Here is a 16,665-nt window from a genome sequence, read left to right on the forward strand (position 1 = left end):
AAAGTCAAAATAGCCGTTTTTATTAAAGAATACAAAAAAGTAGTCCCTCCTGGCTGCCGCTATGCATCGACGGTCGCTATGCAACACACTTAAGCGTCCCTCCGAGAGAAGGCTCCGATAGAGCGGTTAGTCGGGAATTTATTTATTTACGCCGATTAAGCCTTACCGGAGGTCGAAGGATATATTTCCCCGCTGGTGAATCCCCTCCTCCATGGTCAAGTTAAATCTCCGTGTGATAGTTTCTTACGATACTTTGTAACGGTTTCCTCTTCAAGGCGCGGAGTGATACTTTCACAAAATGATCGGGCGTCATAGCAGTTGTGCATACGCTAATTATACAACAGTTGGGAACCAATCAGATCGCTGGATTTAGGTCCCCCATTGTATTGTAACGACCTCGCCGGTGACATAATCATGTCGAGTCATTAGTTGAAGGTAGTTTTAATGGACCAAAAGCCAGGTCACAGAAACCCGTAACATTGTAACAACATTGTAACCAACAGCTGAAAAACCGGACCCAAACAAACCCCGGTTACCCCGGCAACACGGCCTCACTCGCGTGCAGGCCCCCACCCTCCTGTTCTTCCAAGGCCCTCCCCCAGCTGACCTAATGATTCGCCCCCCACGCTGATTGACAAGAATAACATTACAATACATGCACATAGAACAACTGGCATAACGGACAACGAAATATAATGTAACACATAACACACAAACTATTTAACTGTCCCAGGGTCGCTACATTGCCTCCCCCCTTCAAAGTTCCTCGTCCTCGAGGGAACAAACAAAGTCTCGGAAGCGACCCGGCGCTCTCCTCTCCCTACGAGGTCGCGTTGGGGCCACGGGGGGCTGGGGAGAAGCGCCTGGGGGCGAGAGGGGCCCACGAGTGTCAGGCCCGGGGGCGGGCAGGGGGAAAGGGAGGGGCGGGGCTGGGGGCCAAGTTGCTGACTGTGGTGATCGACAGGGATGGGAGACAAGGTTAGGGTTAGGTGGGGACCCAGGGCCAGAACACTGAGGTGTGCGTGTCCGGGGCCCATTCGCAACGGTGCGGGGAGCTGCAGGGCTCGCTGGAGTAGGTTGAGGGGTGGCGGTGCCTCGATAAGGGGCCAACCGGTCTCTGTGGAGAGCCACCCTCCTTCCCTGAGGTGGTAGCTGGACCCTGTACACCACCTCCCCCATCCTCTCAAGGACCCTGCATGGCCCGATCCACTCGCTATCGAGCTTTGGGCATCTTCCCTTCTTTCTTTGCGGGCTGTAGGTCCAGACCAGCTCCCCAGCCTCAAAGTGCCTGCCACGGGAACGCACATCATAGTTCCTTTTCTGCCTCACCCCTGCGCTCAGCAGCTGTCCCTTGGCGAAGGAGTGAGCCGTCTCCAGGCGGTCCTTGAGTCTCCTGGCATACTCTGGGCCGGGAGGAACAGGGGGAGAATCGGGCGGCCGGCCAAACGCCAGGTCAGCTGGGGTGCGAAGCTCCCTGCCCAACATCAGCAGAGCAGGCGTGCAGGACGTCGACTCCTGGACAGCTGACCTGTATGCCATTAACACCAGAGGCAGATGATTGTCCCAGTCCCGCTGATGCTCAGCCGAGACAATGGCCAGCTGCTGCTCCATACAGCGATGAAATCGCTCCACCAAGCCGTCACTCTGTGGGGCAGGGGGGTAGTACGGCTCTTCTGCATGTCCAGCCTGCTACATAAAGCCGCAAAGACACGGGATTCAAAATTTCTCCCCTGGTCACTGTGGATGGACTCCGCTGCCCCAAAACGGCTAATCATCCCCCCGACCAAAGCGTCCGCTATGGTCTCCGCCCCCTGGTCAGGCAGAGCGTACGCCTCCGGCCACTTGGTAAAATAGTCCATGGCCGTGAGGACATACTTGTTCCCCTCTCTGTGCAGGGTAGCGGGCCCACCACATCCACCCCAACCCTCTCCATAGGGGACCCCACAGGGAACTGCTGTAGCTGGGCATGGGGACCTTTCAGTGGGGCCTTTGCGGGCTGTGCAGCCATCACAGCGGCGACAGAAGTCCTCGACGTCCCTCTTGTGCTGCCCCCAGTAGAAGCCAAGGCGGAGGCGACGCAGGGTCTTTGTCACCCCAAAGTGCCCTGAGCCCACGGCACCATGGACCGCTTGAAGCACTTCCCCACGCAGAGAGTGAGGCACCACCACCTGCCACCTCACCTCTCCGGTGGCGGGTTCCTTCCAGGCCCGCTGAAGCACGCCATCCCACAGTCGCAGGGCCTCGAACTTAGCCCACAGTCCCTTGGTGACCAGGGAGAGAACGGCCACTTCTTCCCATGGGGGCCGCCGCTGTTGGTCCAACCACTGGAGCACTGGTCGAAGGTCTGCGTCCTCCTCCTGCTGCCGTCTCCATCCTGCGGTGTCGACCTCCCGGAGCTCACAGCAGACTGGGGACGCCACCTCCACCGCAGAAGATCCCTCCTCCTGGCTGCACAGCTCCTTCTCACGGCTCTCCATCCTTTCACAGTAGCGGCAGTCATCCTGACTGCAGGGGCGTCGGGAGAGGGCGTCTGCATTAGTATGGCGTACCCCTGCCCTGTGCACCACACTGAAGCTGTAGGACTGCAGCTCCTCGATCCACCGTGCGACCTGCCCTTCTGGCTCCTTGAAAGACATGAGCCACTGGAGCGCGGAGTGGTCAGTCCTTACAGTGAAGCGCAGGCCACAGAGGTAATACTTGAAGTGGCGTACAGCTCTAACGATAGCCAGCAGCTCGCGACGAGTGACGCAGTAGCGGCGTTTCAGCTTTGTTAAATGTCCTGCTGTAGTACGCCACCACCCGCTCCCCTTCCGGCCCCTCCTGTGCCAGCACGGCGCCATTGCCAACGTTACTAGCGTCCGTGTCCAGGATGAAGGGCAGGGCAGGGTCAGGAGGGGAGAGCACCGGGGCTTTGGTGAGAGCTCCCTTGAGTGTCTCGAAAGCAGACTGGCAATCCTCTGCCCACCACAAACTCCCTGTCCTTCTGTAGCAGGCGGAACAGGGGAGCGGCCACACAGGAGAAGCCCCTCACAAAGCGTCTGTAGTAAGACGCCAGTCCGAGGAAGCTTTTCAGCTGTCTGGTGTCAGTGGGGGTGGGCCAGGTCCTGGACAGCTTGCACTTTGTCCTCCATGGTGCTAATGCCTTCTCCCCCCACCCTGTGCCCAAGGAAAGTTACCTCTCTCCTCAGGAAATGGCACTTATCAGGATGGAGCTTCAAGCCCGCCGCAGCTACTCTCTCCAGAACCTGACGCAGTGAGGCAAGTGCTGTCTCAAAGGAGCCCCCGTGTGCCAGTATATCGTCCAGTAGACGATACACTGCTGCCGGGGGATGCCGGCGAGCACTCTGTCCATCAGCCTCTCGAAGGTCGCAGGTGCATTGCAGAGGCCGAAAGGGAGGACCCGAAACTGCCACAATCCTCTGCTAGTGCAGAATGCAGTCTTGGGTCTGGCGTCCGGGGCGAGAGGGCACTGAAGTAGCCAGAGCGGAGATTGAGTGAGGAGAACCAGGACGACCCAGCTACGACATCTAAGGCCTCATCAATGCGCGGGATGGGGTAGGAGTCCTTCCTCGTCACTGCGTTAAGTGGTCTGTAGTCAACACAGAATCTCCACTTACCCCCCTTCTTAGGCACCATCACCACGGCTGCTGCCCAGGGACTATCTGAGGGCTCTATGAGGCCTGCCTGCTGCATCTCCCACAGCGCCTGGTCCGCAGCCTCCTGGCGGGCCAAGGGCAGGCGACGCGGGCGCATTCTGATGGGCCTGGCATCCCCAGTGTCGATCTCATGCTGCACCAGGTGCGTCTGACCCACATCGCTCTCATTCAAGGCAAAGCTGTCCTTAAACTCTGCCAGTAGTAGCCACAGCTGCTCCTGCTGTTGAGGTCTAGTCCATCACAGTGCCCCTGCCAAATTGCCCGCACAGTCGACAGCACAGTCTTCTCACACTGTCTGAGGAAGCTGGGCAGGGCAGGGGAAGGGGCCCAGGCTCATGAGGTGGGGTGCTGGAGTGGCAAGGGAGTAGTCTGTAGGGGCCGAAACATTGACACAAGGGGGTGGGAGGGAGGGAGATGGGTTGCGGGAGGAGGACTGAGACAATGGACAGGGATCAGGAAGACAGGGTGGTTGGAAGGTTTTTGCAAGGGGGTGAAGGGGGCCGGTGACGTGTGACTGGTCCATCTGAGCTGTTGTCGGTTGGGGCCGGATGTAGGAGGTGTTTGGCGGGGCCATATAGACTGTGGGCCCTCCTTGGAAGCCAATCGCCCCCTTCTCCAGGTCCAGCTGGCAGCCTGTACACCGCAGGAAGTCCAACCCTAGGATACAGGGGTCCTGCACAGCGGCTACCCACACTGGGTGGAGGACAGTCTTTCCCCCTACGCAGATGGACAACAACCCCTTCCTTTCATGGGGGCCCTCTCCCCCCGTGACTGTGCGGAGCTGCACAGTTGTAGGTTGGAGTACCGTCCAGGTCGGCAAAAATGTCTGGCCTCACCAGGGTCACAGTAGACCCCGTATCGGACTAAAGCCAAACAGGCCACCCCCTCAACAGTGACAGGAACATGACAAAAGTCCCCCGCCCAGGTCCGCCCCACCACGACAACAGGCTCCAGGATGTTGTCGTCTGCTTCTGGGGGGGGGTGGAGCCCCGCCCCCCCGGCTGTGATGATGGGCTCCTCCAGACGACGACGGCGGGGGTAAGGGGGCAGGGCCTCGCGTCTCCCCAATTACGCGGACCCTGACCCGTTTCCCTGGGCTCTCACCGTTGTAGGGCACTCTCTGACAAGGTGGCCAGGCTGCCCGCAGCCCCAGCAGACCCTCTGCTCTCAACGAGACGGGGGGCGGCGGTCCGCCTGCATAGAGACAGCGCGGACGAGCTCAGTGAGCTCGTCCACCCAGCTGGCTTCTGTGAGTCCTCACTCCTCTCCCTTGCCGATCTCACCATCGGCTGAGGAGCAGGATGATCGTCGATTGCTCCAGCCCCACACCAGCTCCCTCTCTATGGCCATCTCCAAGGCCTCTTGCAAAGTCTGCGGGTGGGCTAGCTGGGTCTGGATGCGCAGTTCTGTAGGGGAAAGGGCCTGGAGAAACTGATCCCGAGCGAGTTCGCTCTGCACGGCTGGCGGCATGTGGGCGTATGCTCGCCGAGACAGGCTTTCGATATCGTTGGCCAGGGCCCGCAGCGTCTCCCCCGGCTTCCTGCGCCTATTGCAGAGTTCCGAGCGCATTAACCCCGGCTTAACACATAGTCCAAAACGCCTCCTTAGTGCCCCCACTAGGGCAACATAGTCCCCCCTGTCCTCTGGCTAAGCAGCAACAAACAAGACAATGCGTCGTCCGCCAGACACATCGCAAGCTGCAGCGGTTTGACCTTCACTGACCATCCGGCAGCATCGGCTAAAAGTTCAAATTGCGCGTGGAAAGCTTCCCAGTCAGCCTTACCGGTGTATCTAGGCGTCTTGATGGACACCGGGCTTGATGTGAGGAAGGCGCCGCCATGTCTGTCGCCATGAAAATCATCTTTTCCAACGGCGGCTGGTTCCCGTTGGGCTCTACCCCTCACCAGAGACTCCGAAGCTACTCCACACGCCCCCTCGCCGTAGTCGTCCATCTCTATCTTCACCCGACAGTCCGCAGGGAGCATTATTGTTGTAGAGAAAAAAAAGTGACAACAAAAACAGGGCTAACGGCGATAGCAACTTCGGCTGACTCGCCGAGCACAGCAGGACCGAGAAAAAATAAAATAAATAAAAAATAATGATAATAGTTTCACTTCAGACACCAATGTAACGACCTCGCCGGTGACATAATCATGTCGAGTCATTAGTTGAAGGTAGTTTTAATGGACCAAAAGCCAGGTCACAGAAACCCGTAACATTGTAACAACATTGTAACCAACAGCTGAAAAACCGGACCCAAACAAACCCCGGTTACCCCGGCAACACGGCCTCACTCGCGTGCAGGCCCCCACCCTCCTGTTCTTCCAAGGCCCTCCCCCAGCTGACCTAATGATTCGCCCCCCACGCTGATTGACAAGAATAACATTACAATACATGCACATAGAACAACTGGCATAACGGACAACGAAATATAATGTAACACATAACACACAAACTATTTAACTGTCCCAGGGTCGCTACAGTATAAATATATATATATTTATATTTATACAACGGGGGACCTAAATCCAGCGATCTGATTGGTTCCCAACTGTTGTATAATGAGCGTATACATAACTGCTATGACGCCCGATCATTTTGTGAAAGTTTGCATATCACTCCGCGTCTGGAGATAGAAACAGTTACAAAGTAAAACATATGTTGGATGATGGAGAGCGTGTAAATGTTGTTACTCCGGGAGTGAGCAAGGCGATGGAGAGACTAACAAAAGCTTAGGCACACGGCGAGTGAACTGCTCCATAGGATAAATTGCCGGCGAACCGCTCTATCGGAGCCTTCTCTCGGAGGGACGCTAAAGTGTGTTGCATAGCGACCGTCGATGCATAGCGCGGCAGCCAGGAGGGACTACTTTTTTGTATTCTTTAATTAAACGGCTATTTTGACTTTCTTTGTTTCTTTTCAAATGTAGTGTGTCTATGACTTTCGTTTCGCCATAATAGTAACCGTTGTATAAAAGCATGTGCTCATTATACATATCTATGAAGGGGGTCGCCGGCCCTCCGCTGCGCGTCGGGGCCGGACAACGCCCCTTAACAGTGGTATAATGAGCACATACCACAGCCTGGCGTGATCTATTGCTTAAATATATTAGTGGTGGGCCGTTATCGGCGTTAACGGCTGCGTTAACGCGAAACTTTTATCGCGCGATAAAAAAAATATCGCCGTTAATCTATTTTCAAACACTTCCTTGTTCGTACCCATCACGTGACTGAACTAACCAATCAGAAGCTAGAATTTAGACTGAGGTAAACGTGAGGGAATCAGAGAGGCAGATTCAACAGAATATCCTGACTGTGTTAAATATGTAAACATGTAAAATATGTAATAATTGTGTAACATAAATATGCAAATGATTAACTGACTAAAAATTGTAAGAACATTTATAGCAAATTAACTCCAATATAAATTATATTAATTTATTCTACAACTTTCAAATATTTAACTTCTAAACCTTACATTATTATGGATTATTACACGGCTCTTCTCAATGCTGTAGACTGCTCCATTCACTTGCATGGGCCTTCCCAACGTTCAGCTGTCAATTATTTTTGTTTATGCTCCGTTCACTTGCATGGGCACTTCACAACTTGTGGCGGTGAATTATATTTGATAAATCACCATTGCCCAGTATAATTGACCGCTGTCAAGGTAAAAAAACAGATTTTTTGCCGTTTGCCATTTTAATCTAGATTAATTTTGGAATTAATCTAGATTAAAAAAAGTAATCTATGCCCTCCACTAATATATATATATTAGTGCTGTCAGTTAAACGCGTTATTAACGCCGTTAACGCAAACCAATTTTAACGGCGTTAAAAAAAATATCGCGCGATTAACGTAGCCTAATTATTTTATTAAAATAAAATAAAAAAAACTTTCTTTTTTTTTTACTTGTTTATCATTTGCTTTTTTTTTGTATCGTCCAGTTTTGATCAGTATATAGGCCTATTGTTATCAATAAAAAAACATTTGCACAAGGCAAGCCGATGGCAATTCTCCATGTTGATAAGAGCATTCAAATGAGAACAATTAATGGGACGAAGAAATCAAGGGATATTTAGCATCGAAAAAACATTTGTGAATCGTGACTATGACATTAATGTGATTAATCGCGATTAATTATTTTAATCATATATAGGCCTATATATATATATATCAAACTGCGAATTTGAGTCCACCGCGTGTTTTTTCCGTTCAAGCCTGAACATTGTACTCATTCTAAACCCTGATCCGTGGGGCTGTGTCACATCCTCACCGAACAGAACTGGGTGTAAACTTTCCTTTGAGGCGGAGTGGAGCAGTGGATGTCAGGGAAGTACAACTCGAACTACGCTGCTGTACATCAACAGAACGGCTCTGAAATAGGGCTGTCATTTTCAAGACACGACTTCGCAAAAATATAGGCCTACTCTTTAATAGGCTACAACAAGAATTCTGATCGAACAGAACCAAACTGGGATTGTATGGTGAAAACAACCACATCGGCACAGAGGTTCAACCAACATAACGGGGAGCAGTTTGCATTGTCTCTGCAGACAATATGCAGCGGTGGTGAATTCACTTTTTATGGAGCTCTTCTTTTTAGTTTGCTTATCAGAACGGATGGGCTTTTCTTTACCTTGAGGACAAATTGTGCGTAAAACGTGTTCTTGGATGAGTCCGTTCTTTAATTAAAGTGATCTCATATTTTGGTGTCAATTAACATAACCTCGAATATCCCTGATCATTTGGTTGAGATGAAGGACAACACGTGCTCTGAGTCCCACCCAGACGCACATTCTGGCGGTTTTTGAATACGAGTGTAATCACCGAGGAGCTTCGAGTGGCCGATCAGCAGCCAGACAATCAGGATCTTTTATGTTTCGAGATCAGCTGCAACTCATGGCCATTGTCTCTTATGAATTGACCGATCTCACATTAAACTCTTCACTTAGGGGATTTTCGATTTTCGATTATACGGCTATTGAAATTAGAATGTGCCATTCTGCCGGTGGCCCGCTGCCTTCTCATGATTGACAGCTGAAATTGACACTCCACGCTTTGCCTCTCATCCAGAGGAACTCAAGCTCCCGCTAATTGCAGGTAATGCATCTTTTCACTGTGTTTGATTGCATAGGAAATATGAAGTAGCGCACAAGAGGCAGAATCGATCATATTTTTTTCTAATTGCTTCAAAATTATCTTTTGTTGCCAGCGGTTAAATGCAGGAGCCGCCGTTCCCCGGTGCGTGAGGCGGATATAGCCGCGGGTCGGAGGCACCATGCGTAACGCGGAGCACAGCGCGCGGCTCCATCTCCTCTCCAGATAGGACCGAAGAGCCGACATGGTGAGTCCACAGTCACCATCCTAGAAACTTGGCTGCTTTGTAATGTTGACTGTTGACTTTCTTCTGTACTTTAGTGGATTCTATTTAAATCCAGACTCTTCATCATTACTTCACATTGGCGTTACAGAAGGGACGCCACTCGGACTACTGTTTTTTTTTAGTGTTTTTTTTAAATATATTTTGTATTATCTGTTACTTTCTATTATTATCTGTATCGTCGGTAGAATTCGAACTAGATAGTAACGTAATAATTATAACACAATAAATACTAACAGGACTCTTACTAAAGTAACAACAATAATAATTATACTTATGATAATAACAACGTATAGGCCTATAATAAATAATGGAAATGAAAATCATATTCATGAATTTTCTAAAAGTCAAAATAATCCTTACGATCCGAATAGCATTTACACTGTGAATGAACTCTTCCCCAGTCTGACTCGGAGGTGAAGCAGGAGCGGAGCGCCTCGAGCCCGGCGGCGGCGCCGTGCGCACGTTCTCCTCCGCCGGCCTTTCCGCCCGCGCGGCCGTCGGTGAAGAACCAGTGCGCGAGCTGCGGGATGGACATCACCGACCGGTATCTACTAAAGGTAAAGTAAACCCCTCAGTAACACAAACTGACAGGCAGGCGACTGCATAATTTTTTAACTGATTTGTGTTATGCGTTGTTGTGCGTCAGGTGAACGACCTCCACTGGCACGCCGGCTGCCTGCAGTGCTCGGTGTGCAGCGCGTCTCTGCGGCAGAGCAGCAGCTGCTACATCAAGAACAAGGAGATCTTCTGCAAACTGGACTACTTTAGGTACTGACCTTCGGTTTTGACATTGCATGTCTTCTTCTCGTTAGGGCCGATTTAAGGTCGACATGATAGATTTTCCCAACATTCGTTTCTGACGTTAAATTGCAAAAGAAAAAAAAGCTTACAAAATATCTTATAGATAATTGTATGAATTCTAGCTCATTGGCCTGTAATGTTATAACAATAATTCTCAGGTCGAAGACATTTTTTATCAGCCGATGGCAGGAGGCCTAATGCAGAGACCCTGAAAATAAACAATACAAAATCATCCATTAGTCAGTCATCCGTTTAGTCTAAAAGAACCATTAATGATGTTGGTTATATATATATATTTATTCACAAACTTGTTGGCCAAAATACGGGTTTGCTGATTTGCTGAATGGACCGCGCAATAATAGAGCAATGCAAAAAAACGAAATAGGCCTATGCATAGCCCAATAGTTCATAAATTATAGTCTTGACGTTGGACTATGTAAAACCCAAATTATAATCGAATTACGAAAACGTTTTTACATCAAGACTTCTTCTTTTAATAGTTTTAAAGCCATTTATTCATTTACGGTGAGTCTTGTTATTATTGTTAAGTTATTAAAATAAATCCTAGGCCTATGAGCCGTTTCCTCATTTCGTTGGTGTTAGGCCTGTTTGCTGAGGATTGACGAGAGACCTTGATAGAAAAATGGTTCAATCGAGGCAAAATCATTTTGAATTTATTTTGATTGTTCAGGTTAGGTTAGAATTATTTCAGAAATCTCTTAATTAAAAAGGGAGGCTAACGTATTCATTCAGATCGTGTTTACGGCCCCAAACTAGAGCGCCCAACGCCTTGAGCGCTTTAGGTTCCCAATGAGCAGAATGGCTGAGTAACGTGGGGCAAACTGACCATGGGCCAATGTTGACCGCTTACTCGAAAATGTAATTTGTTTTCTAATTTCTAAGTTCAAAGTTTTGGTCTTGCTGGTTTTACACGAACCGATTAGTCCTAAAACATTTCTGCAACTCTAAGCCTACAGAAAATATTTATAACATACGAGTAGAATTACATTTCTCATTGCATGTTCGTTATTATGGGCCCTTCCAATTTATTTTTTCAATCCAATTGTGATTCAGTGAATTGTTTGAGAAGAAGTAAACCACCCATCTGATAAAATGTACTACTCTGACTAAACAACAGAACCCCTCAAGACTCGGATCTCGATGGAGCCTGACCACTAACCCCCTGCGGGTGGTGTTGTATCTCCAGTAGGTTCGGGGCCCAGTGTGCCCAGTGCGGCCGCCAGGTGTTCGCCAGCGACTGGGTGCGGCGCGCGCGGGGTAGCGTGTACCACCTGGCGTGCTTCGCCTGCTTCTCGTGCAAGAGGCAGCTGTCTACGGGGGAGGAGTTCGGCCTCGTGGAGGGCAGGGTGCTGTGTCGCAGCCACTACGACATAATGCTGGAGAACCTCCGCAGGGCCGCCGAGAACGGTCCGTCAGGGTCACAAACACATTTACACACACATTTGTGTGTGTAGTTCACACACACACACACACACACACACACACACACACACACACACACACACACACACACACACACACACACACACACACACACACACACACACACACACACACACACACACACGCGCGCCACGCACGCACGCACGCACACAGACACAATACAAACACAAATTTGAGAAATATTTAGATATAGATTCATTTATTGATCCTGGAGGAAATGAATTTGGCAATCATTATTCCCAATACATTTCTACTAAACGAGAGACTAAAACCAGAGCAGCTTAAGCGTGAATCTATAATCAAGAACATAGTAAATACACAATTCTATTACTTTCCATTCCATTCTATTAAACGAAATCAACGAGGCAGACCTTTTATGTCATGTGAAGGGTTCTACTCTACTAGACCAGATAAGAGCTCAGGATGGTGAACCGTGGTGTTAAGGTGCGTTCACTGTTACAACCCGGTCTCACTGAAATATGTCTATGTGACACTGTCACGTCACGTCATTTAATCTATACATTCGTGATCTGGGACACGTAATTTCAATTTATTTCGTGCCAAAAGCACAAATTTCAAACTCATTCGAAAAAGAAGAGATGAAGCAGATACCTTTTTATCCGTTGCGGTTTGCCTACAGAGCAGCGCACCTGCATTAAATATATCTGTGAATTGTCACAATTTCCCAGAATCAAAGGTGAAAGTAGAAACGGGATGCCAAAAGTTGTCAAGCTGTCATATTGTTAGAAATTTGTGCTTTTGGCACAAAAAAAATTGAAATTCCGTGTCCCAGATCACGAATGAATAGATTAAATGACGTGACAGTGTCACGTATTTCCGTGAGACTGGGTTGACTGTTACGGTCTTCCCCTGCAGGCACCGGGCTGACCCTGGAGGGGGCGCTACCGTCCGACCAGGACGGCCAACCGAAGCCAGCCAAGCGGGCTCGGACCTCCTTCACCGCAGAGCAGCTTCAGGTAGAGTCCGGCCACCACCATGGTCGTGTTGTCTTTGCTTCTTCTATAGCATTTGGGTCATGCTGTGTGTCTGCCTGAATATGTTTGTGTATGTTTGTGGGTGTTTGAGTGAGTAAGTGTGTGTGTGTGTGTGTGTGTGTGTGTGTGTGTGTGTGTGTGTGTGTGTGTGTGTGTGTGTGTGTGTGTGTGTGTGTGTGTGTGTGTGTGTGTGTGCGCGTGTGTGTATGTGTGCGTGTCCATTGTCTGTGTTTGTGTGAGCTGTCTGTCCAACACAGTGACCCGATGCAGAGCACCTTATCCTGTCCCCATGGTGTCCCCCATCAGCACCACTCACTCTTGTTGACGGCATCCTGCTCATGACTGACGCCAGCGTCTCCCTGCAGGTGATGCAGACCCAGTTCTCCCAGGACAACAACCCTGATGCCCAGACGTTGCAGAAGCTGGCCGAGATGACAGGTCTCAGCAGACGTGTCATTCAGGTACAGGCAGTTAGAGCTTACTCTGACCAAACCCACAAACACACTCTATGTAAAGTGGGGTGATTGTGGGGCTTGACCAAAGTCCCAACCGCAAGGAAGTGGCTCTGATCCTTGATCTCTGCACCATATTTAAGTAAACCAGGTACGCTCAAGGAGATGACACCCCATACCTCAGTGGTTCCCATGGGGTCGGGACCCCACTCGGTTCTGCCTGAGATTCAAATGGGGGCAGCGGGAGAGTTAAGAGAAATGTGACACATAGAAATTGGGTCACCAAAAGGTCCGAATGGGGACCCATGTCCCCTCCTGCTCCTTAATGTCCTCAATCGGAATTCATAGAAAGGCCATTTGCTTTGGATAAAAGTACCTGCTAAATGACCAAATAGGGCTAAACATAACTGTTTATACATTTATCTATCAGGCTGCAACTAACAATTATGCAAACGTTTTTTCCAGATTAATAAAGTAATAATTTAGTCTATAAAATGCCATAAATAATAGCAAAGGCCATCCCAAATTACCAGTGTCTAAAGTGATGTTTTAAATGTCTTTGCTTTATCCGGCAAGCAGGAAAAAAAAACGAAGCATTCATTTAATAAAGATGCATGAACCAAGATTTTCATTTTGTGAAGCATTACGCAGAAAATGTTTGCGTGTAAATATTTGTACTTTATAAATGTTATAATTCTGTGGATGAGCTAATCCATGAAGTGTTGCAGCCGTACTGTCGTACTGACACCTGGTCCTAACGCCCCCCCCCTGGCCCCCAGGTTTGGTTCCAGAACTGTCGAGCGCGGCACAAAAAGCACCCCCCCCAGAACAACGGCTACCCTCCCATGGGCCGCATGGCCCCGTCACTCCAGGACGAGCTGCACTACTCCTCCTTTTCGGGGCCCGACCGGCCCCACCTGCTGGCCCTGCACGGCTACCTGGACAGTAGGTCTCAACATCTTCAAACCTCCACACGCTGGAATAACATTCATAGCTTACCGATTTATACCGGCTAACGGCTATACCGGCTATAATGTATTGTGATATATAATGTGGTCAGGTTAGGTAAGGTTATTCTGCCACAATTTGCCAAACATTTTATTTCTGTATATGTATTCATTTATTTGATTCCTTTTTTATGAATAAAAGTGAAAGAAAAGGGCTAATTTTGGATCTGTTTTTGAAAGTATTCAATTTTCATGAATCAACAGCAGTCCTGTTAGTGTTTACATTTTGGTTTAAGAAGAATTATTTCTATAACTGCGATGCGTTCTTCACCTACATTCCTAAATCCTCGTGCCCAACGGTTCTTTTCTTCTGAATGTTGGGGAGATTTGCCTGTTCACTAGAGATGTGAAACATGATTGCAGTACTGTTGTGGTGGGTTGTGTCTTCTGTGTTGGCAGGCCATCCCTTCTCGGTGTTAACTGCCCCTAGCCACTTGGGGCACCCAGCCATGCCTCTTCCACAGCTTCCAGTCAGTCGCTGACCTCCATCCCCCCACCTCCACCCTCTGCCCTGACGCTTCTCCATTTTGTGGAAGAATCCCCGGGACATTCCATCTCAAAGCCCCCTGGCTTGTGAGCCCCGTACCCCTGGACGGAAATGAAGCGATCCACACAGAAGCTTACCGAATACCAAGCTGGGACTAAGGCATCAATCTATTTAATATGTCTTGGATTTGTCATTAATAAGAGACTGCTGCAAAGCCAGCTATTTGGTTCCATGATCCGACCCAAAAGACGAGATGGAAAAACTGATGCTCTGTCTGGCCTCAGTGTAGCCTGTGGATAAGGAACAAGAACAGGACGCTGTCTGTTGGTTGATGTACCACTCATCCTCGTCTCATTTTAAGTGGACTAGACACATAGGACCAGCTGGATTTATTCCCTCGCATATTCCACATTCAAGGCATTCCAGTAAGAACTTTGGGTTTGAGGATTGATTCAGTCTTAAAGTGTACACCTCAAAAAAAATTCTATTTGTTTTGATGAATAAGTATTCAGTTTGTGATACCTGTGATTGTATTGTCGTGCAAAAAATGAAAACTTCTTATTTATTTCGAAAGAACCTACACAAACAGCACTTTTAAATATATCTTGAAGTGGAATAGTTCATGGCTGTACGTTGTAAATACTCATCCGATTTAATAAAATATATTATCTGAATGGATGTAATCAAAAAGAGAGGGTTGATTATCAAAAACTTGATGTGTATGTGTGCGGGTTGGGTTGGTGTGTGTCGGTTGGGTTGGTGTGTGTGGGTTGGGTTGGTGTGTTGGTTGGGTTGGTGTATGGGTTTTTTCACAGTTTGACACAGTACGTGTGTGCTTGCCTGCGTGTGTGTGTGTCTGTGTAAGTGAGCGAGAGAGATCCTAACTAAATCTCACTCCCTCTATCTAGCACTCCCTCACTCACATGCATGTGTGTGAAAATAGCAGCCAAACAAAGAAGAATACACAGCGAGAGAGAGGGGCCAAGATTGAATAACACAACAAAGACTGAACATTTGAAACATATTATAGGATGAAATCTATAGGTCAGCTTTAAGGTGCCAGGCTCTAATAACTGATCATTATGAGCAATATTGGTGATAAACCCACAGGTTTCCTCCAATTGACTCTCCACACTTCACCACAGAATCAATGGGGATGGTGGCGTTCACCATAAAGGAGGCTTCACTTAGCAGTGCTAAGCTATTGATTTGGTCATTTTGAGGCTTTCATTGGGCCTTTTAACACACAGTACTCTCAGGTTTTACCATTGATGGGTGGCTTTTAAGTGCCCACTGTGTGTTTTTGTTAAAGATCCAGGAGAGCAAAGCTCTACAGGTTCATTTTAGAGATTTCCTCAAAACCTGACTCAATGTGGAGGGCCCTCTTGGTAGAAATATCCTGTGCTTTAGTCATGTTCTTTACGTTCACATATCACGTTGGGTTTTGATGTTGGAGCTGTGGTGGATTCTATGGGCTTCTACCTACATATGGTTATGTTATCATTGTATTTTGTTCATGTTCTTGTGTTAAATTTCTTCCTCATGTTTCATTTTGATATTTTCTTTGCAGTCATTACGCAAGTTAAAACCTCGGACAAAGAAATAGTTTAAGCTAATGTATGTCCGTAAATATGTAATAAACATTAGATAATGTTTTATTTATCCAATGTTCAGTTTGTAAAACAGTCACATAAGTCTTCTTCAAACCAACAGTTAGCAGACATTATAATTGCAATTATAAATCTCCTGATTTTAAATGCTATCTCACACTATTATTTTTATATAAATTGAATATGTGGAATATCATTATCTATAATACTATATAAACTGTTTGAATACAGATACCAAGCACAGATAATTGCTGTGTAACCTATTTTTAGGATTTGATCAAGGTTTTAAACCCTTCTCTGGCGTCGGGTTAGTGAGGCTGGTTGAACAGATGTGAACGTTGACATCAGGGAGGAAACACAATGGAGATTCACTGAGAAGAAGAAGAAAAAGAAGAAGAAGAAGTAGAGAAAGAGGAAGAGGAGGAAGAAAAGGAATGTAAGAAACAAAGTTAACCCAGAGCTTCTATGTTCCTGGTGACAACAGAAATCTTGCTGAACACACTGAGAAACCAACACAATGGATCCTGATTAGAGATGAGTAGATCTTTGATTCTGCCAGGTTTATGTATGTGTGTGTGTGTGTGTGTGTGTGTGTGTGTGTGTGTGTGTGTGTGTGTGTGTGTGTGTGTGTGTGTGTGTGTGTGTGTGTGTGTGTGTGTTTGTATGTGCATCCATGCCTGTGTGTGGGCGTATCTATGTGTGTGTGTGTGTGTGTGTGTGTGTGTGTGTGTGGCATGTGTGTGTGTGTGTGTGCGCCGTGATTGCCCCTGTTAATGAATACGCCTTTGACGACAGAGAACGATGAATA

General features: G+C 48.1%; 1 protein-coding gene across 1 annotated transcript; it reads left to right on the forward strand.

Annotated features, from left to right (window-relative positions):
- Positions 1 to 7,980: 7,980 nt before the first annotated feature.
- On the forward strand, positions 7,981 to 14,242 carry LOC130384907 (LIM/homeobox protein Lhx6-like). Its single transcript, XM_056593305.1, has 8 exons — positions 7,981 to 8,013; positions 9,443 to 9,598; positions 9,688 to 9,809; positions 11,050 to 11,270; positions 12,183 to 12,283; positions 12,667 to 12,762; positions 13,533 to 13,698; positions 14,160 to 14,242. The coding sequence occupies exons 1-8, from the start codon at positions 7,981 to 7,983 to the stop codon at positions 14,240 to 14,242; spliced, it is 978 nt and encodes a 325-aa protein (XP_056449280.1).
- The last annotated feature ends 2,423 nt before the right edge of the window (positions 14,243 to 16,665 follow it).

This window comes from Gadus chalcogrammus, chromosome 6 (assembly GCF_026213295.1).
Source record: "Gadus chalcogrammus isolate NIFS_2021 chromosome 6, NIFS_Gcha_1.0, whole genome shotgun sequence".
NCBI lineage: Eukaryota > Metazoa > Chordata > Actinopteri > Gadiformes > Gadidae > Gadus > Gadus chalcogrammus.

Coding starts and splice junctions, on each gene's coding strand:
- LOC130384907 (XM_056593305.1), top strand. CDS start 7,981: ATGTCAGGGAAGTACAACTCGAACTACGCTGCT. Junction 9,599..9,687: donor CCGACCGGTATCTACTAAAG/GTAAAGTAAACC, acceptor GTTGTGCGTCAG/GTGAACGACCTCCACTGGCA. Junction 9,810..11,049: donor TGCAAACTGGACTACTTTAG/GTACTGACCTTC, acceptor TTGTATCTCCAG/TAGGTTCGGGGCCCAGTGTG.